This window comes from Pectinophora gossypiella, chromosome 8 (genome assembly GCF_024362695.1).
Source record: "Pectinophora gossypiella chromosome 8, ilPecGoss1.1, whole genome shotgun sequence".
Classification (NCBI taxonomy): Eukaryota; Metazoa; Arthropoda; class Insecta; order Lepidoptera; family Gelechiidae; genus Pectinophora; species Pectinophora gossypiella.
This window is the reverse complement of record NC_065411.1, coordinates 3,297,284-3,323,327: the sequence shown is the minus strand read 5'-3', so window position 1 is coordinate 3,323,327 and position 26,044 is coordinate 3,297,284. Positions and strand designations below refer to the sequence as shown.

The 26,044-nt window shown below is 37.5% G+C and overlaps 1 protein-coding gene across 1 annotated transcript in view; it reads right to left on the bottom strand.

The window, feature by feature from the left end:
- Nucleotides 1–25,093, bottom strand: part of LOC126368972 (uncharacterized) — a 74,679-nt gene extending 49,586 nt beyond the window's left edge. Inside the window, exon 1 of the mRNA XM_050013245.1 lies at nucleotides 24,765–25,093. Coding sequence (XP_049869202.1) covers nucleotides 24,765–24,795 — 31 coding nt within the window. The 5' untranslated portion in view covers nucleotides 24,796–25,093. The remainder of the gene's footprint in view (nucleotides 1–24,764) is intronic.
- Nucleotides 25,094–26,044: the final 951 nt, after the last annotated feature.

Here is a 26,044-nt window from a genome sequence, read left to right as displayed (position 1 = left end):
ACATAAAAAAAAGTAATTAAAAAACGTCTCAGAAAATAAATGGTGTAGAGCTTCTATTCAAAATCAATTCTTCGAAATACTATTCAATTAAGGACCTTAGAAAATAATATAAGGTAAATAACTAATGCCTAAGAAAGAAGAAATAATATATAATTCAGTTTAAAATTTTAGCATTGTAGATTGGCTTTGGGTAATGTATATGTGTGTCGTAGATTTTACCTAAATAAACTTTTTTATTATTATTTTATTTTTTTAAAAATTACTCCGAGAATTTGTCTACATCGGACAACGAAACCTTAAAAATAGGATTATTCCCTTAAATCTATTTCAATCTCGTGTTATTTTTTTTTTTAATTTTAAGTAAAGGGTGTCACGATCTAAGGGTTATGAATAAACTACTAATGAAGTAATCTTTCTTAATTTGATTAATCTAGAAAACTCTAAATAGGCGCTGTGGTCCTGTGGTTTAGTAAATGCAGTAGTATTCACTAACACATTTGGCTCGATCGTTATAGACGGCGATACGGCTCACTAGCTGTCACGTTGGGTGTAGGCACCTTTAACTATCTCAATCTTCTTCTTCTATCGTGTGAGTTGTGAGGTGGATTACCAACCCCATCAACTCTGGTGTCAGGGTTACTATTGAGCCGCCAAAGGCCTCTAACATAGCTCATGTTACGAACTACATACTTACATCAGTTTGTAGTAACTGGGACCAACAGCTTAACGTACCTTCCGAAGCACGGCTCATCTAACTTTCGGACAATCAAGTGATCAGCCTGTAATGTCTTAACCAAATTAGGGATCACAAAGTAATTTTTGTGGTATGTCCCCACCGGGATTCGAACTTGGGAAGGTCGTCACTACCCCAATTGACATTGTGTACGTAAGCTTATACTATTGATGTTATGTTTTGTTAAAAACCATAATATTACTCTACCAAATGTTCCAAAAATTACTGTACGAAGTTATATAAAAGGCTCATCTACGCTAAAAGCCATTTCGTCAAATCAACAATAAGATTAAATTTATCGTTCCATTCTCTCTGCTATAAAGTGCAGTGAATAGTGACGTCACAATATGCCAGGAATATACTTTAATTTACCTGGAAATTCGTGAAGTAATGAAGTCAGCAAAAGTTTTTTGGGCGAGCATACCTAGAACTGGGTTAGGTAAAGTAAGGGCCCCTTCTCACAGCGCGATTGAATATCGCATTTATTTGCGATTTTAGTGTACATATGCCAGTATTCTAACTACACTGTCAAAAGTAGTATACCTACTTAGTGCGGTCGTCGACCCTACAACACACTCCGGACACTTCATACAAACAACCTCGTTATAGACAGACACTACACATTGACATTACCTTACATGCGCATCTGTATTGACGTCTGACACCACACGATCCAAGTCTAAACTATGTTCGAGGGGATGAGGTAAACCTAGCTTAGACGCTGGTGGGGAGCGGAGAGTTGCCGTTCTATACGTAGTATGACTCCTTATTCTATGCCTACAAAATAAACGTACAACTAGATGCGGCTCAGGACCCGCACGCGCCGAAGTCATCTTATTTTGCTGAAAAACGCGGGTCGTGCGGCGTAGATTGGTACGACGTTTCACACGTTTTCATACGTGCATAATTATAAACAAACAGTTTTATTCGTCTCACTGCTGAACGTGCTTCGGGCACGTTAAGCCGTTGATCCCGGCTATTAGCCGCAAAATCTCCTCCACCAACCCGCAGAGGAGCAGCGTGGTGGAGTATGCTCCATACCCCCTCCGGTTGATTGAGGGAATTTCATTCAAAGACTGCTTACTGATATGAGTAATCGTTACGTGTGCCATGTCAGGTGCCTTTGGTGGCTCAATAATACACTGACACCAGGGTTGGTGAGGTTGGATTCACAACCCACACGATAGAAGATACAAAGATTTATTGCGATGACTTCGGCGCGTGCGCCTCCTGCGGCCTCATGAGGAAGATCGCTTATGAAAGCAGCAAAAGTTTTCAAGCGTCATATACCTCTAGAAACTCGTAGATACCTAATGTTTGCAATATAGGTCGCTGTGAGGACATTCTCCATTACGTAAATACGTAAACCACCGTGGCTAGTCCAGAAAATAATTTCTGTTAGCTTTGGAAATTTTCGCTCTATATTCCAAAGTACTTACACAAAGTTTATTTTGCGAAGTTTGTAATTGTATTAAACGTCAAAGCTTGCGGTCTTCAAATAGCGTGGTTTAATTACTTCTAGGTAAGTATTTACATTATATAACTTGTCTTCATAGGTTTATCATATCTATTTTGGTTTTCGCGGAAAGAGGTCTATGCCGTGCAGAAGGACGCGCGTGGCTATTAATAATAATGATAATTTCGAATCGAATAGGTACCTAGAAAGGATTCTGTAGTTACTGCAGGGAGTTACATTGATTGAATGCTTAATTTTGGCCCCATAAAATAGTTCTGATATCAAATTACTAGGTCCTAAATATGTATACTTACAAAGCTTTCCATTCGCCAGCTCTAATACAAGCTCTTGAACAAAGCGCAAGGACATGTTTAAAAAAACTCACGTCCGTAATCAACAGTGGCTGCAAGTTGTCTTTGATTACTTGTGGCTCTGCCCACCCCATTAGGGATTACGGGCGTGAGTTTATGTATGTATGTATGTATGTGTACGTCCGTAATCCCTAATGGAGTGGGCAGAGGTACTAGTAATCAAAGACAACTTAATATTTATACCATTTCTTTTTCACTTATATTCGTTTAAAAATTTTTTTGTTCTACAGTAATCTAATTCATAACAAAAACGGTATAATAGCTTATTTTATGCGAGGGTTTTTTTTAAACGACTTAACTAATCGAATCGTATTTTTTAATATATGATTTAATGCAATAATTTTCAGAAACTGTCAACAATTTGGGATCCCAAAAAAATCTAGGCAATTAGAAAATTGTTTGAGGTGTATTCGGTCCTTATCATAATTAAAACACATAATACTGGGTTCTTACCGTTTAATCTAGAAACAAACGGCAAAGAAGGAGGGTAGACAGATATGCTTGCCCTTAGAAAAATATGGATTTACCTATTCCACTCCAATTTCATCAGTCATCCCGTGATCATGGCACTTGCAACAGTGATGAAATATCGGGAGCCTCATACGCCTGATTTTAACGCGGCAAGAACCCGGTATCATGGGTTTTGTAAATCCTGACAGGAAATCGTACTCTGGCCCCTGCGATACAAGCTGAGCTTAGTGCAGGGACCGCCGCATATCTAGAGTAACTGGTCATATTATAGTTGTCTATATTTTTTTAATGTAAAATTGTAAGCCTATGTTCAACAAAGATTATTATTATTGTATGTCTTTTTCATATCTCGGGCCTATGGAGGCCCGGACTTTTGGAAGGCGTGCGTGGGGCCGAAGCCTTATTATTATTAATAGGGTAGTTTCTAACTAGTCAAATCAATTACTTTTTACTAAACTTCGAAATACGAAATTACAGTGAAAGTATGAAAAGCAACCTGTGACGTCATAGAAAATCGTAACAAAATGTCGCACTTATTATTACATTTTTCTTTATTACAATTCACAAATAAGTTAAATAGAAACAAGAAAACGTTTTTTGTCACCTTTAGATCTGTCTTTATTTAGTAATCAGAATTTTATAATTTATCAAACTCGCTCGACGTAAAGGGAAAATAAGGCCACTCGCCGTCGCCGTAGCGCGGGTCGCCGTTCGGAAAGTCGCTGTCAACGCTACAATTCGAAACTACCCAAATACATAGTTATTGGTATATAAGGTGAAACAAGTCCATAGGCTAGCTATAGCAATGTTCACTATCCATTTTCATTCCCTGGAACAGCATAAAGCGACGTGCGTGTAACATGCCCTCTTGCCCTCCCAAAGGAGTAACTTTGTAATTAGTTTAAGTCGACAAAATATTTTCGCGATAGTTCGACTGAAAGTAATATTTTACTGTATTTGATGATGAGAAACGGCGTATACATAATTATCAAATTATTATTATAAGGCCGCCTATATCGTGCTTATTTTATACGTTTGTACATGTCCTTACTTATGTGTTTGTGCAATAAGGAATTATTGATTGATTGAATTGTCAAGTTATACAAACACGTAAACTCTTTTTTCTAGTTAAGTTTTCCAAAATTATCATCGCTATGTAAAGAACCTGAAGGTGCTGATAAACTTGAGCATTCACTTGTAATGAGCATTTGTGCGAATGTTACAATACGAGAACATTTAAGCGAGCATTCTATCGAGCGTTCTTGCTGATGAAAATGTTCATAGCACTGTTTGGCTCTATGCTTGGCTCGGCTCGTTGTTCAGTTCGACAAATATAAAAATTGTGACAAGTGAATGCACAAGTCTATCAGCACCTTTAGAACTAAACACTTAGGGTGGTATTAATAAACTAATCTCAGCTTCGAGACTGCGCTCAAGATCATGTCAATGTCACAGTTCTCATATAAAAACAGAGACTTGTCACTTGAGCATGATCTTGAGGGCAGCCTCAGTTGAGATTCGTTTATTAATACCACCCTTACTTCACCCTAACCTAACATAGAATAAGTCAAAGACATTTAAAAATATAAAGAAGTGATCGGAAAAGTCAATAGATGTCGCTAAAAACTGACGCCACTAATTAAAAGACTACAAAGCTAAAGTGAAAGGACGAAAGGGTGGATCAAATATCTATACTTAATCTAAGAATATTTATCTTATTAAAACATATTTCTTCGTAAATATAAACTTGATGAACGCAGCCCAGAAAGGCGGAATTTTGTATGAAACTGGAAACAAAATCATAAACAACAAGGCAAAATTCTAATTAAAGTTTTAATTCATAACAAAATACCATAACAGCACGCCTGTAACTCCAAAGGAGAGGTGTACAGTCATGAGCAATATAATGTACCCACTTGAGGACTCTGTCGCACTAACATATTTGACATTTAGTGAGACTTACAGTTCAATTTGTCAAAAAAGTTAATGTGACATGGTACCAAACTGTATACATATTAATGCTCGTGACCGTACTTATACACCCACTCTTAGCCAGCTATGTTTAAGTCCCATTTAATAGAACTTTTACCTATTTCCTACAATTCGAATGCTTTTAAATAATTATTAATAATAATGCTCTTGTGAAGAATATGGAGACCTTAACCATATATTTTTCTCATGTCCTCAGTATGATCGGACATATTTTGATTCCCAACTGCTTTTAATACGCGTTCCCTTTCCTACTTCTATAATTTATTTATTTTATAGCAATGACTATAATATCTATTAGCCCCTTTTAATAAAATAATAATATAAAATTGTAAAAACCTACTCCTTAAATATGTAATTACTTACGTATGTTTATTATTATATTATTATCAACCCAAACTAATCATTTTCCGTGTCCTTTCCGCTAATTTTATATCCATGTTTCCCAAACTTTGATAATTGCCTAAAGGCGAAGGCGAAGCCATTTAAGAAAAAAAAGTAAACGCGAATAAATTCTAAGTCTATAGATTAGACGAACATCAATATTACTACAGAACAAATCGAATCTCATAATCGTTTTGAATTTGGAACGAAAACGTGCAAAGCAAAAATTGACCAAATAAAATTAAGTACGAAATTAAAGCAATCCTATTGGTTGATTTTTTCCGACTGCTCTGTTTACTTGAATAAATCAGCACTCTTCTAACTCAATTAATTTGTATGAGACGAGTTTGTAACACCACATCAAAATAGTTTTAAATAAGGTTGCCCAGTTTTGTATAGTTACTTGTAATCGCTTTCGTTTCGAATACATGTTTAAATAAGACTACTTGATAACCGAATTAATTCTGTCTTATTTTCATAAGTAAATTATGAATATTAAAGTAGGCACAATTTACGGTAAGGAGAATTAATCAAATATTTTCAAATAAATAAGTTGTATACATTTTAGTTGTCATTTCTGAGATGGATAATGAGAAAATAGAGGAAAATGAATGTAAGTATTCCTTTTTTTATGCTTCGACTCAATATAGCAATATTAATATTTATCAGCATTCATTATCAGTCGAATGAGATACATTTGGTAGATATTTTCCGACCAACTATTTGTGCCATTCAGAGCAAATATTATAATACCTATTTTAAAAGCAAAACTAAGCCTAGCCATAACATTTTTTTTTAAAGTTACTTATATCGATTCGTGTCTTTATCTACCAAACAAAAGTCACTTACTTTCACAGAACAGAGAAGATCGACTTTTTATTAATTTGAAAAATTCGAATTCGAATGCCATCCAGTGACAAGACCCGTCGAATTCTTCTGGTCACGTCATCAAAATTTATAGCAATTTAATGTGATTAGATGTTAAGTAAGGTAAAAAACAATAACCTTATTAACTGACTGAATTACTTTAGTGACTGGTATAAAACAAAATTCATAATATAAACAAAACAAAAATTTACTATTCTACAGTAGAGATTATAATTCCATTCAAAATTGAAACTTTTGACAGCGCGTACCTACAATGTGTAAGAATTTTGGTCTGTTTTCAGCTTTAGGTAGATAGCTAGTTTGTTCAGCAATTTGGCTCGCTACTGTTCATATTCGATGCCCGACACGTTTGGAACTTCATTTAAATTTTTCATCTCCCCGGAAAATATTACCGTGTGAAAGCTTACGGGTGTTTTATGACTCTCAGATGGTATCGACAGCAAAAAGGCAGTTCTGGCGACTAGCCAGTGTCGGAGTGACGCAGTGTCATAGCATTACATTCGGTGCTTTGGTGGAGCATGAGCTAGGTTGGCCGGGACATCTCAAGGATGTCAGGACAAATTGTTTGCCAGTGATCTAGTCTAGTGATATGCGGTTTAGTTGGTATTACGTCCCACACTTAACCTTGGGATCACTGTAGTCCTGTGCTTCACCGGCTTGATTCTCAAACGGAGAGCGCCTGTTCACCCGGTACCGGACTTGCACCAATGAGTTATTAATTTATTTTATGTGCAGTTTTCACATTTCAAGGACATGGCCGGGACATCTCAAGGATGTCAGGACAAATTGTAAGCCAGTGATCTATTCTAGTGATCTGCGGTTTAGTTGGTATTACGTCCCACACTTACCATGGGATCACTATAGGCCTGTGATTCACCGGCTTGGTTCTCAAACGGAGAGCGCCGGTTCACGCCGGTTAAGTGCAGTTTTCACATCTCAAGGACTTGGCCGGGACATCTCAAGGATGTCAGGACAAATTTTTAGCCAGTGATCTAGTCTAGTGATCTACGGTTTAGTTGGTATTAAGTCCTACACTTAACCTTGGGATCACTGTAGTCCTGTGGTTCACCGGCTTGATTCTCAAACGGAGAGCGCCTGTTCACCCGGTACCGAACTTGCACTTGATTCCCGATGGGGACATTGTCGAAATCACTCTGTGAGACTGTCCTTTGTTTAGTAAGGACTTTTCAGGCTTAAATCACCTGATTGTCCGAAAAAGTAAGATGATTCCGTGCTTTGAAGGGCACGTTAAGCCGTTGGTCCCGGCTATTAGCCGTAAAAACACCTCCACCTACCCGCCGCTGCAACCCGGAGCAGCGTGGTGGAGTATGTTCCATACCCCCTCCGGTTGATTGAGGGGAGGCCTGTGCCCAGCAGTGGGACGTATATAGGCCGTTTATGCAGTTTTCACTAACACAGTTGGCTCGACCGCTACAGACGGCGATACGGCCACCACCTATCACGTTGGTCTAACAGAAAAATCTTGCGACGGATGTGTTTCGGATGTGTGTTGCTACCCCATTGAAATGTAGTAACCTTGATGATTGACTCACACATTCAGCCGTGCTGCACGTACACACTACACACACACATTCACACCACCTCTGTTTAGTTAGATCACAAATACATATTGGGAAGGCACTCTTGTCTCTGAAAATATAAAGTCACCTAGCTTGTGAGAAAGGATTTCAACGCATAATGTATTTTTTTTTTTAAATTAACTTTATTATTATATCACTTGATGACCTTTTTTCTTGCAGATTCTTTTCCCCGGCTAAGATAATATAGTAGTTTTAGGCGGATGAGATGTTCGTTATGTAAAAAATGACGATTCAAAGTGTAACTATGTTACCTACTGAATAAAGATATTTTTGAACTTCGTATCACCCTTTTCCATATTTGCTCATCGTTTAAACCTTTCCTGGACTTCCACTAATATTACAGGAAATAAGCCAAATCGGTTTAGACGCTCTCGAGTTTTAACGAGACTAACGAACCACAATTCATTTTATTATATGTAGATTATTATTATGATTGGTTGCTTATATTGAACTTCCAGAGTGTTATAGATAAAACAATAAATATGCAAAGTAAAAGTAAAATAAGTGTTGTAATTAAGATTTTAAAGCTGCTTTTGAAGCTAGGAACTATCAGTGATTTACCTACTATGTAAGCGTGTAAGATTACTTAAAAGAAAAAGATAAAAAAGGAAAAAAAAGTAAGCAAAAACTTAATAAAGTATAAACTAATTAGATAAGATTCTGTTTAATTTTTTAGATTATAATATTTGATTCACGCCATAAAAAAGTCATAAAATCTGTGACTTATTATTACGTTTTTCTTGTTTAAAGTTCGTAAATAAGATAAATGGAAAAAAGAAAATGTTTTTCGTTAGTTTTAGATGAGTTTTTATTTAGTAACTAGCTTTTGCCCGCGACTTCGTCCGCGTGGCGTGTTATATAAGAGAGAGATCTTTGTGTGTGTGGGAGTGCATATCAAATTTCAAGCATCTAACTTATGCAGTTTAGATTTTTTCATACAATTTTTTTCCCAATAACTCTCATTTTTCAAAATACAGCCAAAAATAAACTTTATTTTTACTAAGGTATGCATGCATGCTAGATTGAATCAATTGATTGAATTGATTTTTTTTAAATTGATTGTTCATTGAGTTTTAATTTTAATACACACTTCCTCTCTTCCCTTCAACGTTGCTGTGCCCTACAGGGTCCATGTTTTAGTTCCTATGCCTATGTAACACCCCATTGTACTACATGGAATGCAATAAATAATTTAATTGAATTGAATTGAAAACATCTATCTTACGCGGTTTCGATTTTTTCATACAAATGTTTTTTTCCCGCTAACTCCCGTTTCCGTGGGAATTTTGCAATATCCTGTTGCAACTAAGGTTTAAGTTAACTAAGGTACCTGCATGCCAAATTTCAAGCGTCTAACTTAAGCGGTTTAGATTTTTCATACAAAAGGATTTTCCCGCTAATTTCCGTTCCCGTGGGAATTCCGGGAATTCCTTTCTTAGTGCACCTCTACGGTACCTAAGCTATGTCCCTTCCAAATTTCAAATGCCTACATTTAGCCGTTCAGGCTATGCGTTGATATGTCAGTCACTGAGTCAGTCAGTTTCTCCTTTTATTTAGATTTGATTTTTTCATACAAATGTTTTTTCCCGCTAACTACCGTTCCCGTGGGAATTTTGTAATATCCTGTTGCAACTAAGCTTTAAGTTTACTAAAGTACCTGCATGCCAAATTTCAAACGTCTAACTTGAGTGGTTTAGATTTTTCATACAAAAGGATTTTCCCGCTAATTCCCGTTCCCGTGGGAATTTCGGGAATTCCTTTCTTAGTACACCTCTACGGTGTCTAAGGTACCTGCGTGCCAAATTTTAAACATCTTACTTGAATGGTTTAGATTTTTCATACAAAAGGATTTTCCCGTTAATTCCCGTTCCCGTGAAAATTTCGGGAATTCCTTTCTTAGTGCACCTCCACGGTACCTAAGGTACCTGCATGACAAATTTCAAACGTCTAACTTGAATGGTTTAGATTATTCATACAAAAGGATTTTCCCGCTAATTCCCGTTCTCGTGAGAATTTCGGGAATTCCTTTCTTAGTGCACCTCTACGGTACCTAAGGTACCTGCATGCTAAATTTCAAATGTCTAACTTGAGTGGTTTAGATTTTTCATACAAAAGGTATTTCCCGCTAATTCCCGTTCCCGTGAGAATTTTGGGAATTCCTTTCTTAGTGCACCTCTACGGTACCTATGGTACCTGCATGCCAAATTTCAAACGTCTAACTTGAGTGGTTTAGATTTTTCATACAAAAGGATTTTCCCGCTAATTCCCGTTCCCGTGGGAATTTCGGGAATTCCTTTCTTAGTACACCTCTACGGTATCTAAGGTACATGCATGACAAATTTCAAACATCTAACTTGATTGGTTTAGATTTTTCATACAAAAATATTTTTCCGCTAATTCCCATTCCCGTGGGAATTTCGGGAATTCCTTTCTTAGTGCACCTCTACGTTACCTAAGGTACCTGCATGCCAAATTTCAAAAGTCTAACTTGAGTGGTTTAGATTTTTCATACAAAAGGATTTTCCCGCTAATTCCCGTTCCCGTAGGAATTTCGGGAATTCCTTTCTTAGTGCACCTCTACGGTATCTAAGGTACCTTCATGCCAAATTTCAAACGTCTAACTTGAGTGGTTTAGGTTTTTCATACAAAAGGATTTCCCTTCACTACTCTGCTCCTATTGATTGTAGCGTGATGAAAAGTATACTATGACCTGTCCAGGAGTGTGAAGAATAATTGTACCAAGTTTCATTAAAATCCGTCCAGTAGTTTTTGTTTCTATAAGGAACATACAGACAGACAGACAGACAGACAGACAGACAGACAGACAGACAGACAAAAATTTTACTGATTGCATTTTTGGCATCAGTATCGATCACTTATCACCCCCTGATAGTTATTTTGAAAAAATATTTAATGTACAGAATTGACCTCTCTACAGATTTATTATAAGTATAGATCAGAATTTAATTTATCTTGTACACGGCCTAATTGAAAACCACCGCATATCATTTCTCGCCATTCCGTAAAACGTCCAATTTTCGCTGTACCAGTCATGTCCGCAACCCATTGTTTCATCAACTGAATTTCGCAGCTGAGTGGAAACCTCTCTCCTTGCCAGATCGGTTGTCAAAGCTGTTAGCCACGCGAATGCCTTTGATTTCACTTAATGACTGCTGCATTGGAGAATGAGAAACTCAAAGGTCAGATTCTGTAGGACACGTAGTTTCAAACTTTACACATACGTTTAACTCCCACGTACGTAATTATTATTATTATTTATTTATAAAGGTACATACAACATTACAGTGTAATCCAATGCGCTGTATGACGAGAAAAAAAGACAATATAAAAACTAATATAACACAAAATAAACAATGAATGAAAAAAGAAACAAAAAGAAAAATAAGACTATGAACATGAAAAACAATAAAAAATAAAAAATTACAATTTCAAAATTAAAAGGTAAACTATCACACAAAAAAAAAATTAAAATAATAATGTAAAAAAAACAAAACAGTAAATCATTAACAAATCTTCTCGCAAAAAGCCAATAGACCAATCCTGGAAACCGTTTTTATCTAACCGTTTTTATTTAAACGTATTATATCGTGTGTTTTTGTTTTTTTTTTGTATATATACGTATTATTTATGTTGTTTGTTTGCTGTTTGTAAGTATTTATTGTATACAAGATTTTGCACCGGCCCGCACCAAAGTGTGATAAATGTTTTCTTGCCACTGGTTGCCTGGAACTAATTGCTGCTTGACAATGAAATGGGTGACGTCACATTTCGAAGCATCATGGCCGCCCGTGTTTCGGGTCTTTTAATAGTTGAAAGTCAGAGATAAAAAGTCATATTTTTATTTTTTTTAAATAAAATAATTAAAAATGATCTTAATACAAAAACTATTGGATTATTATTGACAAATGATAAACTACCAATTCTGTCATATTTCATATTAAAATTTTATTATTACAACTGTCAAGAAGCCAATTAGATATCATGAATGTACTCCCTTTATTAATAAAATGTATTAAATACTTTAATAGAACACAAACAAGTTATTATCGGATTTCAGATTTAATAACTTGAAAATTCAAATTAAAACTATGAGACTATAATTGTATTGGGTTAATTATTTTGAATATTCATAATCATTCGAAGTATTAATTGTAATAATAGTCGCACTAATATATATTGAGTATATATTTATTATCTTTACCTTAAAGTGAAACTCACATAAGCACTTAAAAAAAAATACATTCGAATTGAATTTTCTTCGACAAAACCTCGATGTCTTTAATTTAGGTAATTTCAATTCGGGTAAAAATTGAGAACACAATTTTTTACTTGGATTCAAACTAGCGTGTCTATGAGATTTTGTTACTAGGTGACTATTATGAAGCTATCGGAAATTCAGAATGAATATGCAAATAACTTACACATAAAATCAATTTAGCTAATCTACGCGACGTATCTATAGCTACCGCAAATTAATTCGAGTAATTGCAGAAAGAGGAGTCAGCGATGAATACGAACCACTATGAACATTCGTATTACGCTAGACCAAAGCGCAATCCAATCTCCCATAACCGGATTACTGGTTTAATCGTTTTCGCCTAACATAATTGGCTCCACTCCAAATATTTGCCACATAATCTCTGGATCACTCAAGAATTACTCTATCACTAACGCTACCCAAGTTGTCATAAAAAGACGCCATGATTTTATATAGCCAAGACGTTGTCTTTACGAGTTTGTGCGGAGATATATAAGAGATAGTCCTTTGAAAGCGACACATCTAATGTCTTTAGTTTAGCCCGAGGGGATCCAATATAATGAAGTGTCGCTGTGTATCCTGTATTTGTACGTATCTACGCAGTACTGTTCAACTTAGGGACTACCGCCTAGGCTTTATAACGTCGCCTTGTAGTAAAAATACGAAAGCGCCATTTTGAACTTCACAATGGAGTTCTGGATTACTAGTTTCAATCCAGGTAAGGATTGACAACTTCCGTGGTCCATTGGTTGAGCGTTGTGCTCACGATCCGGAGGGTCGATTCCCGGTAGGGACATAAACGATGTAAACGAAAGGAACGAAGGAGGAACTAAGGTAAATCTGTAGAGCGACATCTGTATTTTCTTTGGGAAAATTCGCCTGAAATGTTTCTCATTGAATAATCACTAATTGATTCCTAATGATGAATGAACGCCCGGCAGATCATAATGGAAAAAGCGATATGAAAAAGCGACTTTTTTACCAGAAGAAATAGTCGAAGACATAATGAACGTAAAACAAACAAGAGTAAGCTATCACTGTGGAAGAAACCGTACTAAAATAATGTTAAAATAGTAAGAAAAATATTCACAAACTTTTTAAAAGAAAAAGGTATATTTCCAATAACTTCGTTTGTAGTGGCCTTTGTAGTCCAGTGGTTGAGCTTTGGGCTCACGGTTCCTGGTCCTGGGTTCGATTCAAGGTTGAGACATATCACAAAAATCACTTTGTGATCCCTTGTTTGGTTAGGACATTACAGGCTGATCACCTGATTGTACGCAAGATGATCCGTGCTTCGGAAGGCGCTTTAAGCCGTTAGTCCCGGTTACTGCTTACTGATGTAAGTTAGTAATCGTTACATGAGACATGTCAGGGGCCTTTGGCGGCTTAATAGTAACCCTGATACCAGTTGATGAGGTTGGTAATCCACCTCACAACCCACAACCAACCCAGTCATTATGGAACAAGAGGAGAGCGTCGGAAAAGCGGTCGAGGCGGGCCTTAACAGTACCTAATCTATGTTTTATATTCAATTCAATTCAATTCTTTATTCATAATAAATATTACACGTCAACAAATATTTCGATATATAATACACATTCTATAAATTACTTTACAATATTTCAATATTACATCACAATAAAATCATAATATACAAATTACATCGCTATATTGTAGTCGTCCTAATTTTATGTTATTGAGAAACTCTGTTAGGTCATAATAGGTATTATGAACCAAATAATGTTTTAATTTATTTCCGAAACACGCGTCGCTGGGTGCACCCCAGATATCACTAGGTATGGCGTTGTACACTTGTGGCCCAATCACATTTAAGAGCCTGCCGGTTTTGTGGCGTCTCGTCCTTCGAGTAAACAACAAGTCACCACCGCTTCGACGCTAAGGACGGTCACTATTTCGCATCTGAGCTATAGTATTGAATTAAATTACTTTGCAACTTTCAATATATAAATACTAAATTCAAATTCAAATTCAAAAATATCTTTATTCAATAGGTAACATAGTTACACTTTGAATCGTCAATTTTACATAACGAACGTCTCATCCGCCTAAAACTACTGCAGCTTCTCACAACCTGTATAGCCGGGGAAAAGAAGCTGCAAGAAAAACCTCGGCACAGGGCTCTAGACGTTCTTTAAAAAAAAGGAAAGCCGTATACGTAAGCCGTATCGAGATCAGATTCTATTTTATTCGGAATGAACCAGTCGTATTGGCTTGTAGGCGGGCTATTTAGGTGCGCGACGTGGAACCTCGCTTACTTATGTTTCCATTAGCCCAAATTGACAATTCCTATGCAATGCCGTGCTCAAAAGCATCCCTAGTACCTAACACCATTTTACAACGACTATAGTAATTAGGGCAAGCTAATGGATGGGATGGTCGTGAAGGGTCTCAAATGGATATGGATTGACATGTCCATTGCACTTGACGAATGACGGTCTAGCCGATGGGTCATAAAAGGCGTAAGTGCGCTTATCCCTTGAATAGGATAGCGATAATGGCTTTCTGAATTGAAAATCTTAAGGCACTAAATCTGCAACGGTATGGCAACTTTAAACTGTATATTGCTTCGAAAATTGTCCAATTGTTCAACGCTTTTTTTAGAGTTCCGTACCACAAAAGGAAAAAACTGAGCCTTTATAGGATCACTTTGTTGTCTGTCCCTCTGTCTATATTTGCAGTTGGTTAACTTATCGCGACCTACGTCGATGTATGAAGATTATCTTTTTTTCAACGGCAAAGCCTCTGAACATGAATATAATCTTTGTTAACCACTGATTTCGACTTTATGACTTTAAATTCATGCATTCATGTTTCGGTCATAGATAATTCATGTCATATGGTTTTTAGGATCTGTTCCCGGTTTTTGACATTAAGCTCGCTCTCTATTACATGGGACTTAAACATAGCTGGCGAGGTTTGCGTGTATATACTATACCTACGGTCACGAGCATTAATATTTATACACTTTGGTACCATGTCACATCAACTTTTTTGACAAATTGAACTGTAAGTCTCACTAAATATCAAATATGTTAGTGCGACAGAGTCCTAAAGCGGGTACATTATATTGCTCATGACTGTACATCTCTCCTTACCCCTTCGGAGATACAAGTGTGACACAATGTTACATTATGTTAATTTAGGGTAATTCGTACGGAACCCCCGGTGCGCGAATTCGATTCGCAGTTGACCGGCTTTTTTACTTTCTTTGTTACGATCGTTGGAAACATAAACGAATCCCGCTTAAAAAACACAGTCGGGTGTTCAGAATCGGTTATTACAGGCCAATTTCGTGTCGCCGCAGTTGTTTTGTCAGAAAGTTTATTAAAACCGCGTGCATTCGTTCGCACACTGCGAGCCGGCAGGAAAAATCACAATGACCTAATCGCTCCCGGTTTGCATACTACCTACCACGTGCACTCGCAAAGGGAAAAATAAAAATAAAATTTTCACGGATATCTGAGAACCCCATTACAGTTTTATTTGCGAGTTTCCTGCGAGCGCACTTTTCAAAAGAATAAACGGCCATCATTACAGTCGGTCGTTGCACACGAAATTTCTTTCATGTCTATTCACTCGTTGGATTCCGAAGCAGTTTGAATAGTGCACCAGTGAAAATAATCGCCATAGTAAAGCACAGTCGTTGACTGGAAGGGTGCCAAGCGTCGCGCGGGATCTGTACGTGGGTTTCCTATGTGTTTTGCTTCAATGGAATTAACAATTTCCCATGCGACGGGCGTGGTGCTGTCAATAGCCGGCGAGAAAGCTGGTAACGAGCTTCCACAAACGATTTCCACGTCGCGCCGAATCTCGGCAAAATCAACACCTGAACGCCGAACTTTCTAGCTCTTTGACTCTTATTATATTAAGGTTCTTTAGTTTTAGCGATTGTACATTTTGAATAATTTGTCTTTTAAGAAATCCAAAGAAACGGCAACTTCGATTAAGTGTACTTAGCTGACGACGAACAGAGTCGTTGTTTTCTTTCCCAAGTAAACTTTCCCATCTACATTTTCATTTTGCAAATGAGAATTTTATTACGGGCCCAGGACCTTGACTTATTCAATATTCATTTCAAGGATCACTGTTGGAGAAAATCTGGGATATTTTCAACTTAATGTAACAGAGTCGTATAAAATTAATTAATAATTAATCATGTTTGAGTACAGTTTTCCAGGCACAACCGTTCTCAGAATTCAGGCAGATGAATCTAGTTTACTTTTAGTAAGTAAGTACTTAAATATTTTAGGTGTTGCTAGAGTAAATAATATATAAGTACTAGTGATAAATCAGTGATAATAACAAAAAATTACGGAGTTGATGTACCAAATACTAATCAACAACAACATAGTATCACACCTGTAACCCCAAAGGAGTAGACAGAGGTATATAGGATAAAATTACAGAGATCGCGGTTAATGATACTACGTATAGAACGGTAACTTTCCGCTCCCCACCAGCAGCAGAGCTAAGTTTACCTCTTAGAAGATAGTTTAGTCTTGAATCGTGAAGTGTTTATATGAATTAAGTTTATATGTTCGAAATTTGAAATTGGCCGTCGGTGTTAGGTCGATGTCCTTTCTTTTGATTCAAATATTTATTCTCACAGTAATTGCCCGCGCCGGTGCGCCTGCGTGGCGTCTATAAATATTTAGTTCTCATGGTGATTGTTCATTTGCAATAAAATTTAACCTAGGCTAAGTGCTTAATGTAAAAATAATGTGAATTATTAATTATAAGTGTAAAGCCTATTTATTTATGACTGTGAACCTCAATATTTATAACCTACCTAAGTAACTAATGACGGTTAAATTAGGTATCGTAATTGGCAGCCCTTAAACGTCACACACACAGATGCGCGTGTACGATAATGTCAATGTGTAGTGTCTGTGTAAATCGAGTTTGTTTGTATGAGATGTCCGGGGTGTGACGGTACAGTCGCCAACATAAGTATAGCACTGTATATTTAGGGCACTAATTAGGAAACTGAACTGAAATAATATATTATACCATATAAGTGGTTGAATCGTCGTACATTGTAAGTGTTTTTGCAAACATCCAGTGAGAACTTACAAGTGCAAACTTGCAAGATCTACCTGGAAATTTGCAACACACATAACATAACAATCATTTAAGTTCACGACATATCAGAGGTACATCCATCGCAAGGTGAACTAAGTACCCACACTTCGTCGAGCTTTCTTTTAGACCAACGCGATATGTGGTGAGCCGTATCGCCGTCTATAATGGTCGAACCAACTGTGTTAGTGAAAATTGTGTCATTTGCAAGACGACAAAAATATTCTAGGATATTTTTGCGTTTACAGTAATGATATTGACTTCCTGTGTTCGAAGATAAACCCAAGTACGAGGTTTTGTTCGTATTTAATATTAGGTTTGTTTGCTTTGAGTCGCATCGCGTGGTAGAATAATGTTCATTTGTTTTATAGTGGGGCGGGAAGTGATGGCAAGTTGGTGGGCTTCTGTGACGTCATTGTGCGGTGACAGGGGGTCGCCGATTTATTAAAGTTTTTCCATTTACCTTTTTCATTCGTTTCAGCATTGTTTGGAATGTAGCCCCACAAAGAGCAAGCTACAATACAGCTGGCGTCGCGCCAGCCATATCACGTTGTCAAGAAACGGCAAACTTCGTTTAATTTTGTCGACAATTGACAAATTTTAAATGAAAATTAACGTTAACGAAGTCGACAATAGCTGCTGAAATGCCGAGCCTTTGTATTTACAGCCACAATGACTAATCGGATCAAAGGAGATCCAACAGCGACAATTTGTTTATGCATACCTATAATTGTCTTTTTTTAGGCTTCTTCGTTGTTACTATGAACGTCAGTTTGATTTTATTTGGGTATTCGTTTGAAATCCAACAAAAAATTAAAACAGGCATATTACCTAACATAACATACATACATAAACACTTAAACAGCCTATATACGTCCCACTGCTGGGCACAGGCCTCCCCTCAATCAACCGGGGGTGGTATGGAGCATACTCCACCACGCTGCTCCAATGCGAGTTGGTGGAGGTGTTTTTACGGATAATAACCGGGACCAACGGCTTAACGTGCCCTCCGAAGCACGGAATCATCTTACTTTTTTTTGGACAATCAGGTGATTCAAACCTGAAAAATCCTTAACAAACAAAGGACCGTCTCACAAAGTGATTTCTACAATGTCCTCATCAGAAATCGAACCCGGACCTCCAGATCGTGAGCCTAACGCTCTAACCACTACTCCACGGAGGCTGTTACCTAAAGATTATTTTTTCATAATTACTGTCGCTCGTAACAATTTTGTCCATCATATTAGAAAAGGACACAATCCCTCTGTCAGATTTTACGACATGCCCGAGAATATAAGCAGCTGAAATTGTTCAGTGTTTTATTTGCTCCCAGTCCGGCATTAAATTGAATTAGATTGTTTTTTTACTCGACTACGGCGAAGCAAAAAGGAAGGTTATTTTTGAGTGTGTCAGCAACCTGCCTAACCTGTGCAACCTGTCATGCTGCGGCACTGGCTGAAGCTGCACGCTGCTGTGCCCAGTGTCGCACAACACTGACACGTGTATTAGCTTTAAGTTGTATAAGTTATTACCAACACTTATATCCATAAGTTGTCTGTTCATCATATAGGTTCTCGAATGGCGACCACGTGTCGGACGACGCTCAGTGGGTAGGCCCGCTACAAGGTGGACCGACGATCTGGTGAAAGTCGCGGGAAGCCGCTGGATGCGGGCAGCGCAGGACCGATCCTTGGGAGAGACCTATGCGCAGCAGTGGGCGTCGTACGGCTCATAATAATGATGATGAATATCATATAGATGAAGTCCGATATTAGAAGCTTTAATCCAGTAAAAGAAATAAGAAAAAAAATCAGAAAAAGCAAAGTAAATAATAGCTTACATTGCAGTAGCATTCAACCTCTTTGTAAAGCCTCTGAAGGACCGCCGTAAGCCGAGTAGCGTCCTTTACCTTCTCACAAAGTGCGTCGTCGTGGAATCTTTAATTCGATACCTTTACAGGAACATAATCCGAAAACGACCCAAAGAGAGTCCGTTTGCGGCGAATTCGGCGTCCGAGGGTAGGTACGACTAGCTACCTAAAATTCGTAAATATTTAATTCCCACTTTTCTATTATTCCCGGTTCCAAATTTTCCTTATGAACTTCCCCTTTCTTAAAAGATATAAGGGTCGGAAATTCGAAATATTTAAATGCTGTAACTTTTTAAATAGCGATTCGAGCCTAAAATAACTGGCTCTATTCTTATAAATCCATTACGTAAAACGGTGTTTCCAACCCTTTTGTTTTTGTTGTTCAATTCCAGTTATTATTGAATTATATTCTGCAGAAATGAATTAAGTAAACATTTTAATGTATAATGTGAATGTTCGATTCTTCGGAGAACGCGTTATTTACATCACGTGTTTGAATCCTAGCTCGGGCTCGAAACTTTATGAGTTTGAATTCATGATTTTTATCATGGATAATTGATATCGCGCGGATTTGTGCCTGGTTAATGGCAATAAGGACACAAAGGGCGTTATTCATACGTAAGTACACTTAGTTTTTTTTGACGTGTTAATGTAGATTTGTTAATGGGGAGCGCTTCAAGCTCTCACCCGGTACAACGTTTAAGACAACAGTCCTGAGGGTGCCCAGTTGGGCGCGAACCTCGGCTCAGGTCGTATGTATGATGAGAGGAAAAATATTTGAAAGGATTAATCGACCCTAGTGGGTCGATAGCGATAAGCGATGATTGAGGGAAATCGTCGACCACGGCGGAGTCGGTATCGGGGTCCTGAAGTGTTTGGTGTCGCGAGTTGATTGCCTCTATGGCTAGAGTAATCGGGTCGTCGGGATCGCATATTATATTATTATTACGTCCTTCGGTGTACTTAGTGAATCTTGCCGCATTATAACAATAGGAAGCAAATCATTTGCTTCCTAAATACAACCCGTTAGGTTACATAATAGTTCCAATAATGGTAGTCGTCGTGCTAAAGATAGAACGAAGATAATAATGACCGAATCAGGGAAAACTGAGTTATATGTCCGAGATAAATCCGGGATATTATTTATTGGAAATACCGTCCGGTCCGATATCGCGGTCCCATCTCGAGCTGAATAGGAAAAAAACTGCCTGAGACAACTTCCACGCTCCAGGGAAAAACTTATTTGAATTGTATTTATATTGTTGATTAAGTTTTGTGTCTGTTTCATTATTAGATTTGTGTCTCCGGAGACTGAATCCGGGATTCAAAATGTTGCTCGACAGAAATTACGGCTTAAAACTAGAATTATAAAAAAAATGTAATTTCACGACTAAACAGGGTATTAGTGTCATTGTAAAGAAAACTTTGAGGGATGATTCAGATCATTATTTTGAGGAGTTATCAAGCGACGGAAAATTTCACTTGATAACTACTGTGCATATGGTCTGAATCACCCCCCTCAGTATCACTAGCACCTTGTATTCACAAGCTGGGGTAGCTAGCTTCGCCTTGTTCTTCTATCGTGTGGGTTGTGAGGTGGGGTACCAACCTCATCAACCCTGGTGTCAGGGTTACTATTCAGCCGCCAAAGGGCCCTCACATGACTCATGTAACGACTACTTACTTACATCAGTAAGTAGTAACCGGGACCAACGGCTTAACATCATCTTACTTTCGGCCAATCTGGTGATCAGCCAGTAATGTCCTAATCAAACTAGGGATCACAAAGTGATTTTTGTGAAATGTCTCCATCGGGAATCGAACCTAGAACCTCCGGATCGTGAGCCCAACGCTCAACCACGGGACTACGAGGTCGTCGCCTTGTTAAAAATCCGTGATAACTCTGTTTCGAGAACGCTTGACTTAGTTCTTAATGTCTCGGATCATCCGCGCTCTAGATTTAAACCAGTAAATTCGACTTTAAGAATTTGGATTCACGATTGCATTCATCATCATCAGCCCATTAACGTCCCCACTGCTGGGGCACGGGCCTTCCCTATGGATGGATAGGGAGATCGGGCCTTAAACCATCACGCGGGCCCAGTGCGGATTGATGGTTATTAACGACTGCTAATGCAGCCGGGACCAACGGCTTAACGTGCCTTCCGAAGCACGGAGGAGCTCGAGATGAAAGCTTTTTTTTTTGTGGTCACCCATCCTATGACCGGCCTTTGCGAAAGTTGCTTTACTTCAACGATCGCAGACCGAGCGCGTTAACCGCTGCGCCACCGAGCTCCTCCACGATTGCATTATAAATAATTAATATCACGTGGTTTTCAGGATTTATGCCCGGTTAATGGCAACACACTCATCCTCTTTAAACATACACACGGAATTTAAACATAGCTGGCGAGGATTATTTGTGTATTAGCGTCTATATATAATATATTATGTTATAGTCAAATTGTTGCCCTGAAGTTTGTGCAGGTTTAGCTAAAATTATAAAAATAATACTATGCTATGCTTCTACACTGTTCTGGGAGCATATAAAAAACATAGAACACGTTCAGCTGCTTCTCTTCCCGGGCATGTCGTAAAAACCGACAAAGGGATTGTGTCCTCTAACATGATGGACTAATGTTATGGGCGATAGGCTGATCCCTTATCACCATAAGGTTCATCATATCCATCTTTGGACTTCGTATCAACAGTGGCTGCAAGTTGTCTTTGATTACTTGTGGCTCTGCCCACCCCGTTAGGGATTACGGGCGTGAGTTTATGTATGTATGTATGTAACCTTAGGTTGAAAGAAATTGATTCACACTAGAATACGGGGCTACGAGAATAATGTAGTATGTATGAATGTATAAAAATAATACTATATTTCCAATTGGGGTAGTTAGAATAGCGTGATGAACTTAGTATCCTCGTTCCAGAGTTATAGTAAAGCAACGTGATAGTTAGTGAACTGTATCTATTGCCATATAACAGCAAGAATATAACTATACTCTAGGATTGGCTTGCACAGACATGAAAGAAAGTGCATGTCTTCGAGGCAATGACGTCATAAATCGTCTGAGACACACGTATAAGGATAATGATGATGATGATGAACTATAATACTACTTACTAGGATTACGAAAGCAGTATTATAATTATAGTATCGCTTTAAGCGATAAGGCCGCCATTTGCCATGTACTTAGTTAAGAGACTTTTTGTGATTATTTCTTTTTATTTTGGTGCAATAAAGTGTATTTGTATTGTATTGTATTATAAAGCGAAGGTTGGTGGTAGAGCTGCAGAGGAAGACGTAGAAGGACGTACATTGACCAAATTGGAGATATCCTTAGAAAAAGTTCAGTACGGTCTACTCTGAACCGGCGTGCGTGTATGAAACGATTGATGATTGTGGAGGAAGCAAGAGAAGTGTGTTGTGATCGAAGCAAATGGAATTCCATAGTCTCTGCTTACTCCAGTAGGAAGTAGTAAAGTAGCATCTATGTATGACTTTAATTATAAACAATTTTATGTCTTTCTGAGAAAATAGGCTATCTCAAGAGACATGTCTGACATCTGACATTTCGAACTGCGATAAAATAAGTTATATTATGAATACATAAAATGTTTACGTTTAATGCGAATGGAATACATTTTGCGATAAAAATAAATACCGTTATCCTCATGCTAAATCCCTACAAATATTATACATGCGAAAGTTTGTTATTTGGCTTGTTCATTTATGACAAAAAAATATATGTATGTATTTTGTCCTTTAACAAAGTAAATCTTAAAACTAAATTGCTGGGGTCTCCTTTTAAGCAAAGTATGCCTGTGCCAGGAGACGTCGCTCGTCTATAACATTTTTTTTTTTTTCATTATTTAAAGGTGCTATTTTATTTTATGAAGCAACGGATCAGCGATACGATTTTTTCGACGTGGTTTATTGTGATTTTAGTCTCCAACTTAACGCCTGATTCCATGAAGGAGTCGATAGAGGTGTACACTGACTTCTCGTATGTTTAACACCCATGTAATTAGAGGCGAGCCTTTTTCTTCTTCGTGTGGGTTATGGGGTGGATTACCAACCTCATCAACCCTATTGTCAGGGTTATTATTGAGCCGCCAACGCCCCTGACATGGCTCATGTAACGACTATATACTTACATCAGTAAGTAGTAACCGGTACCAACAGCTTAACGTGCCTTCCGGAGCACGGATCATTTTACTTTCGGACTATCAGCTGATCACCCTGTAATGTCCTAACCAAACTAGGGATCACAAAGTGATTTTTGTGATATGTCCCCCACCGGGATTCGAACCCGGGGCCTCCGGATCGTGAGACCAACGCTCAACCACTGGACCACAGAGGCGAGCCTATTGCCACCAACACCTATTATCGCTACATCATCATTTCTCTAGCGTTAACCCGTTTTTTCGCAGGGTCCGATTACCTAAAGCTGAAGATTTGTCAGGTCTGATCTTTTACAGAAGCGACTGCCAGTCTGGCTTTCCAAACCGGAGGAAAAACGAGTCCGATGCAGGTTAAGTCACATGGTCTTATACCATCGAAAAGCATTTCTTGTGAATATTCTCTCGCGACGTTTTCCTTCATCGCTGAGCACGTGATAATCATTTGTGATCCAAACATGAATTTGAAAATAGGTTAAGGTCCATGCTTATTAAGTATGAATAAAGCATGGACCTTAAGGAGGACCGTTGGAGGAGTCCTTTGCCGACTGGCAAACAGATCTAGGAAAGATAACCAAGCAACAAATATTAATCTAATTTTATTCATACTTAATAAGTCTAAGTTTTTAATGTTAGTTGTTTAAATAAGTTTAAAAATCCATTGTATCAAGCGATCTGAATAAAAGGCTATATATTATTATTATAAGGTCCATGCTGGGATTCAGACCTGCGACCTCACAGCGAGAGGCTCTATAAGAATTATTTAATTAAATAAAAAGATAAATAAGTAAATAATGATTGTGAATTGAAAAGTAATCTTAACCCAAATAGTAATTAGATATATTCTTTCATCCTTTAATATTATAATAAATCCATTACGACAATAGAAGATAAATAATTATAATTCAGTTTCTAAAATGTTTTAATATCAAACGCAAAACTTGGTTAATTTTGTATTTAATGTCGCTACATACATTGTACTGCATGTGGTTTGCATTCCTAATTTAAAATACTACTAGAAAAGTAAACGTAAAAGTTATTTAAATATTAAAAAAATAACATCATCTTCAACTTTATGGTTGTATGGCAACCGGTTGGAGAAGATAGACAACCATACTGCCTATGTCTAATTTATAAGTATATTAGTATACATATATGTATTAGATATAATCTGATGGATGGCATTCACTTCTTGCCGGGACAAATATCAAGAGGAATGTCAAAAGTGCCGGTCAACCGAGACGAGCTTAGAACTCATACCCGGTAAAAACAAGAGTCATTTTTTTAAATCGCAATGCTCACTTTAATGAATAAAAACATCACCCTATATTTATTTTAGAGGGGAACTCAACATTTCATGTCGTAATTAACGCAGAATAAACGACCAAAAGTTTGAGTAAACAAACTCTAAATGTAATTTAAATGAATACTCACCGCATAGTGCAATTAGCGACAAAAGCTTCATTTTTTCTTTTTCTATCGCTCAATTAATTAAATAACATTAGTCGTACATTTTCACGTCCACGCTAACAAATCAAAAGTTCATTAGTCACATTATAATTCCCACTATGTAAGCGTCCTTGTCTTCATAATTGTTTTTACTTTTTATTTTTGTACACTTCTATTTTTAAACTTAATTTAAAAAGTCACTTTAAGTTCCTTTTTTTTAGAATTTGAAATTCGAAATGTGGCCAGTGTTTACAAGTCACCGGCCGCGATCGCGTTCGATATTCGAATGGCGATGCCGCGTGCGACCCACGCGACTGCCGTCCACCGAATGTCCTTGGTTTTCCCGCTAGGGTAATGTCATGCGCACTGAGACTTCCCCCTAAAGGGTCCTTAAGTGGATTAAGTTTTTAAACTTTGACAATTGATAAAATGGGATTGAGTTTGTGAAGATGGAATGGTTAAGTGAAAAGTTGCAAATAAAACGCCCCTTATTTTCCTGTCTAAAGTTCGGATCGATTTAAGTAGGTACATCAATATGCTTAAGGTAAATGAAACTTAATGACTGTGGAGTTGGAGAGCTTTAAAAGGTACTCAAGTTGTTACCTCTATGCTCCAATATCTTTACTAAAATTTCAATGCCTCTCACGAAGTAGGTAACCTACTTTAATGTTTGTTACTCCTGAAAATTATCTTAAATGTATGCGATGGCTTAACTTGTAGTATGCTAAGATAGAATAATAAACTAAAACTTTCTTCGCGAGCGAGTCTCGTTTGGTATTTTCAATTAAAATTTAAATTAAAAGAAGGCCATATAGAACCCTTCAGTGACTTATTCATTGCGTTATTCTGTGACCAAAGTCCCTTACACAAAAATGACTTTTTCATTCTGCCTCGCTTGTCAAACCCACATCAGCGCGACGTTTTTTTATTGAATTTTTATTATGACTGTCTTTTCTACTTTTTCCAATTCATTGGTTAGTGAGAGTCGTCTTCATGGATTGGAAAATTCCGAGGTTTGCATACTTATGAACAGTAGATTTCCGTCTGCTTTAACTATGTGGACTTCAACCATTAAATTGTCTTAAGGGGCCTAACGTGTTGGTTTCGGCCCCACGCACGCCTTCCAAAAGTCCGAAACTCTTTAGTCCCGAGATATGGAAACGACATACAAATAATATTTATAAAATATTAAATAATATAAAGTAATAATAATATAAGAATAATTATTCTCGTAGCCCCGTATTCTAGTGTGAATCAATTTCTTT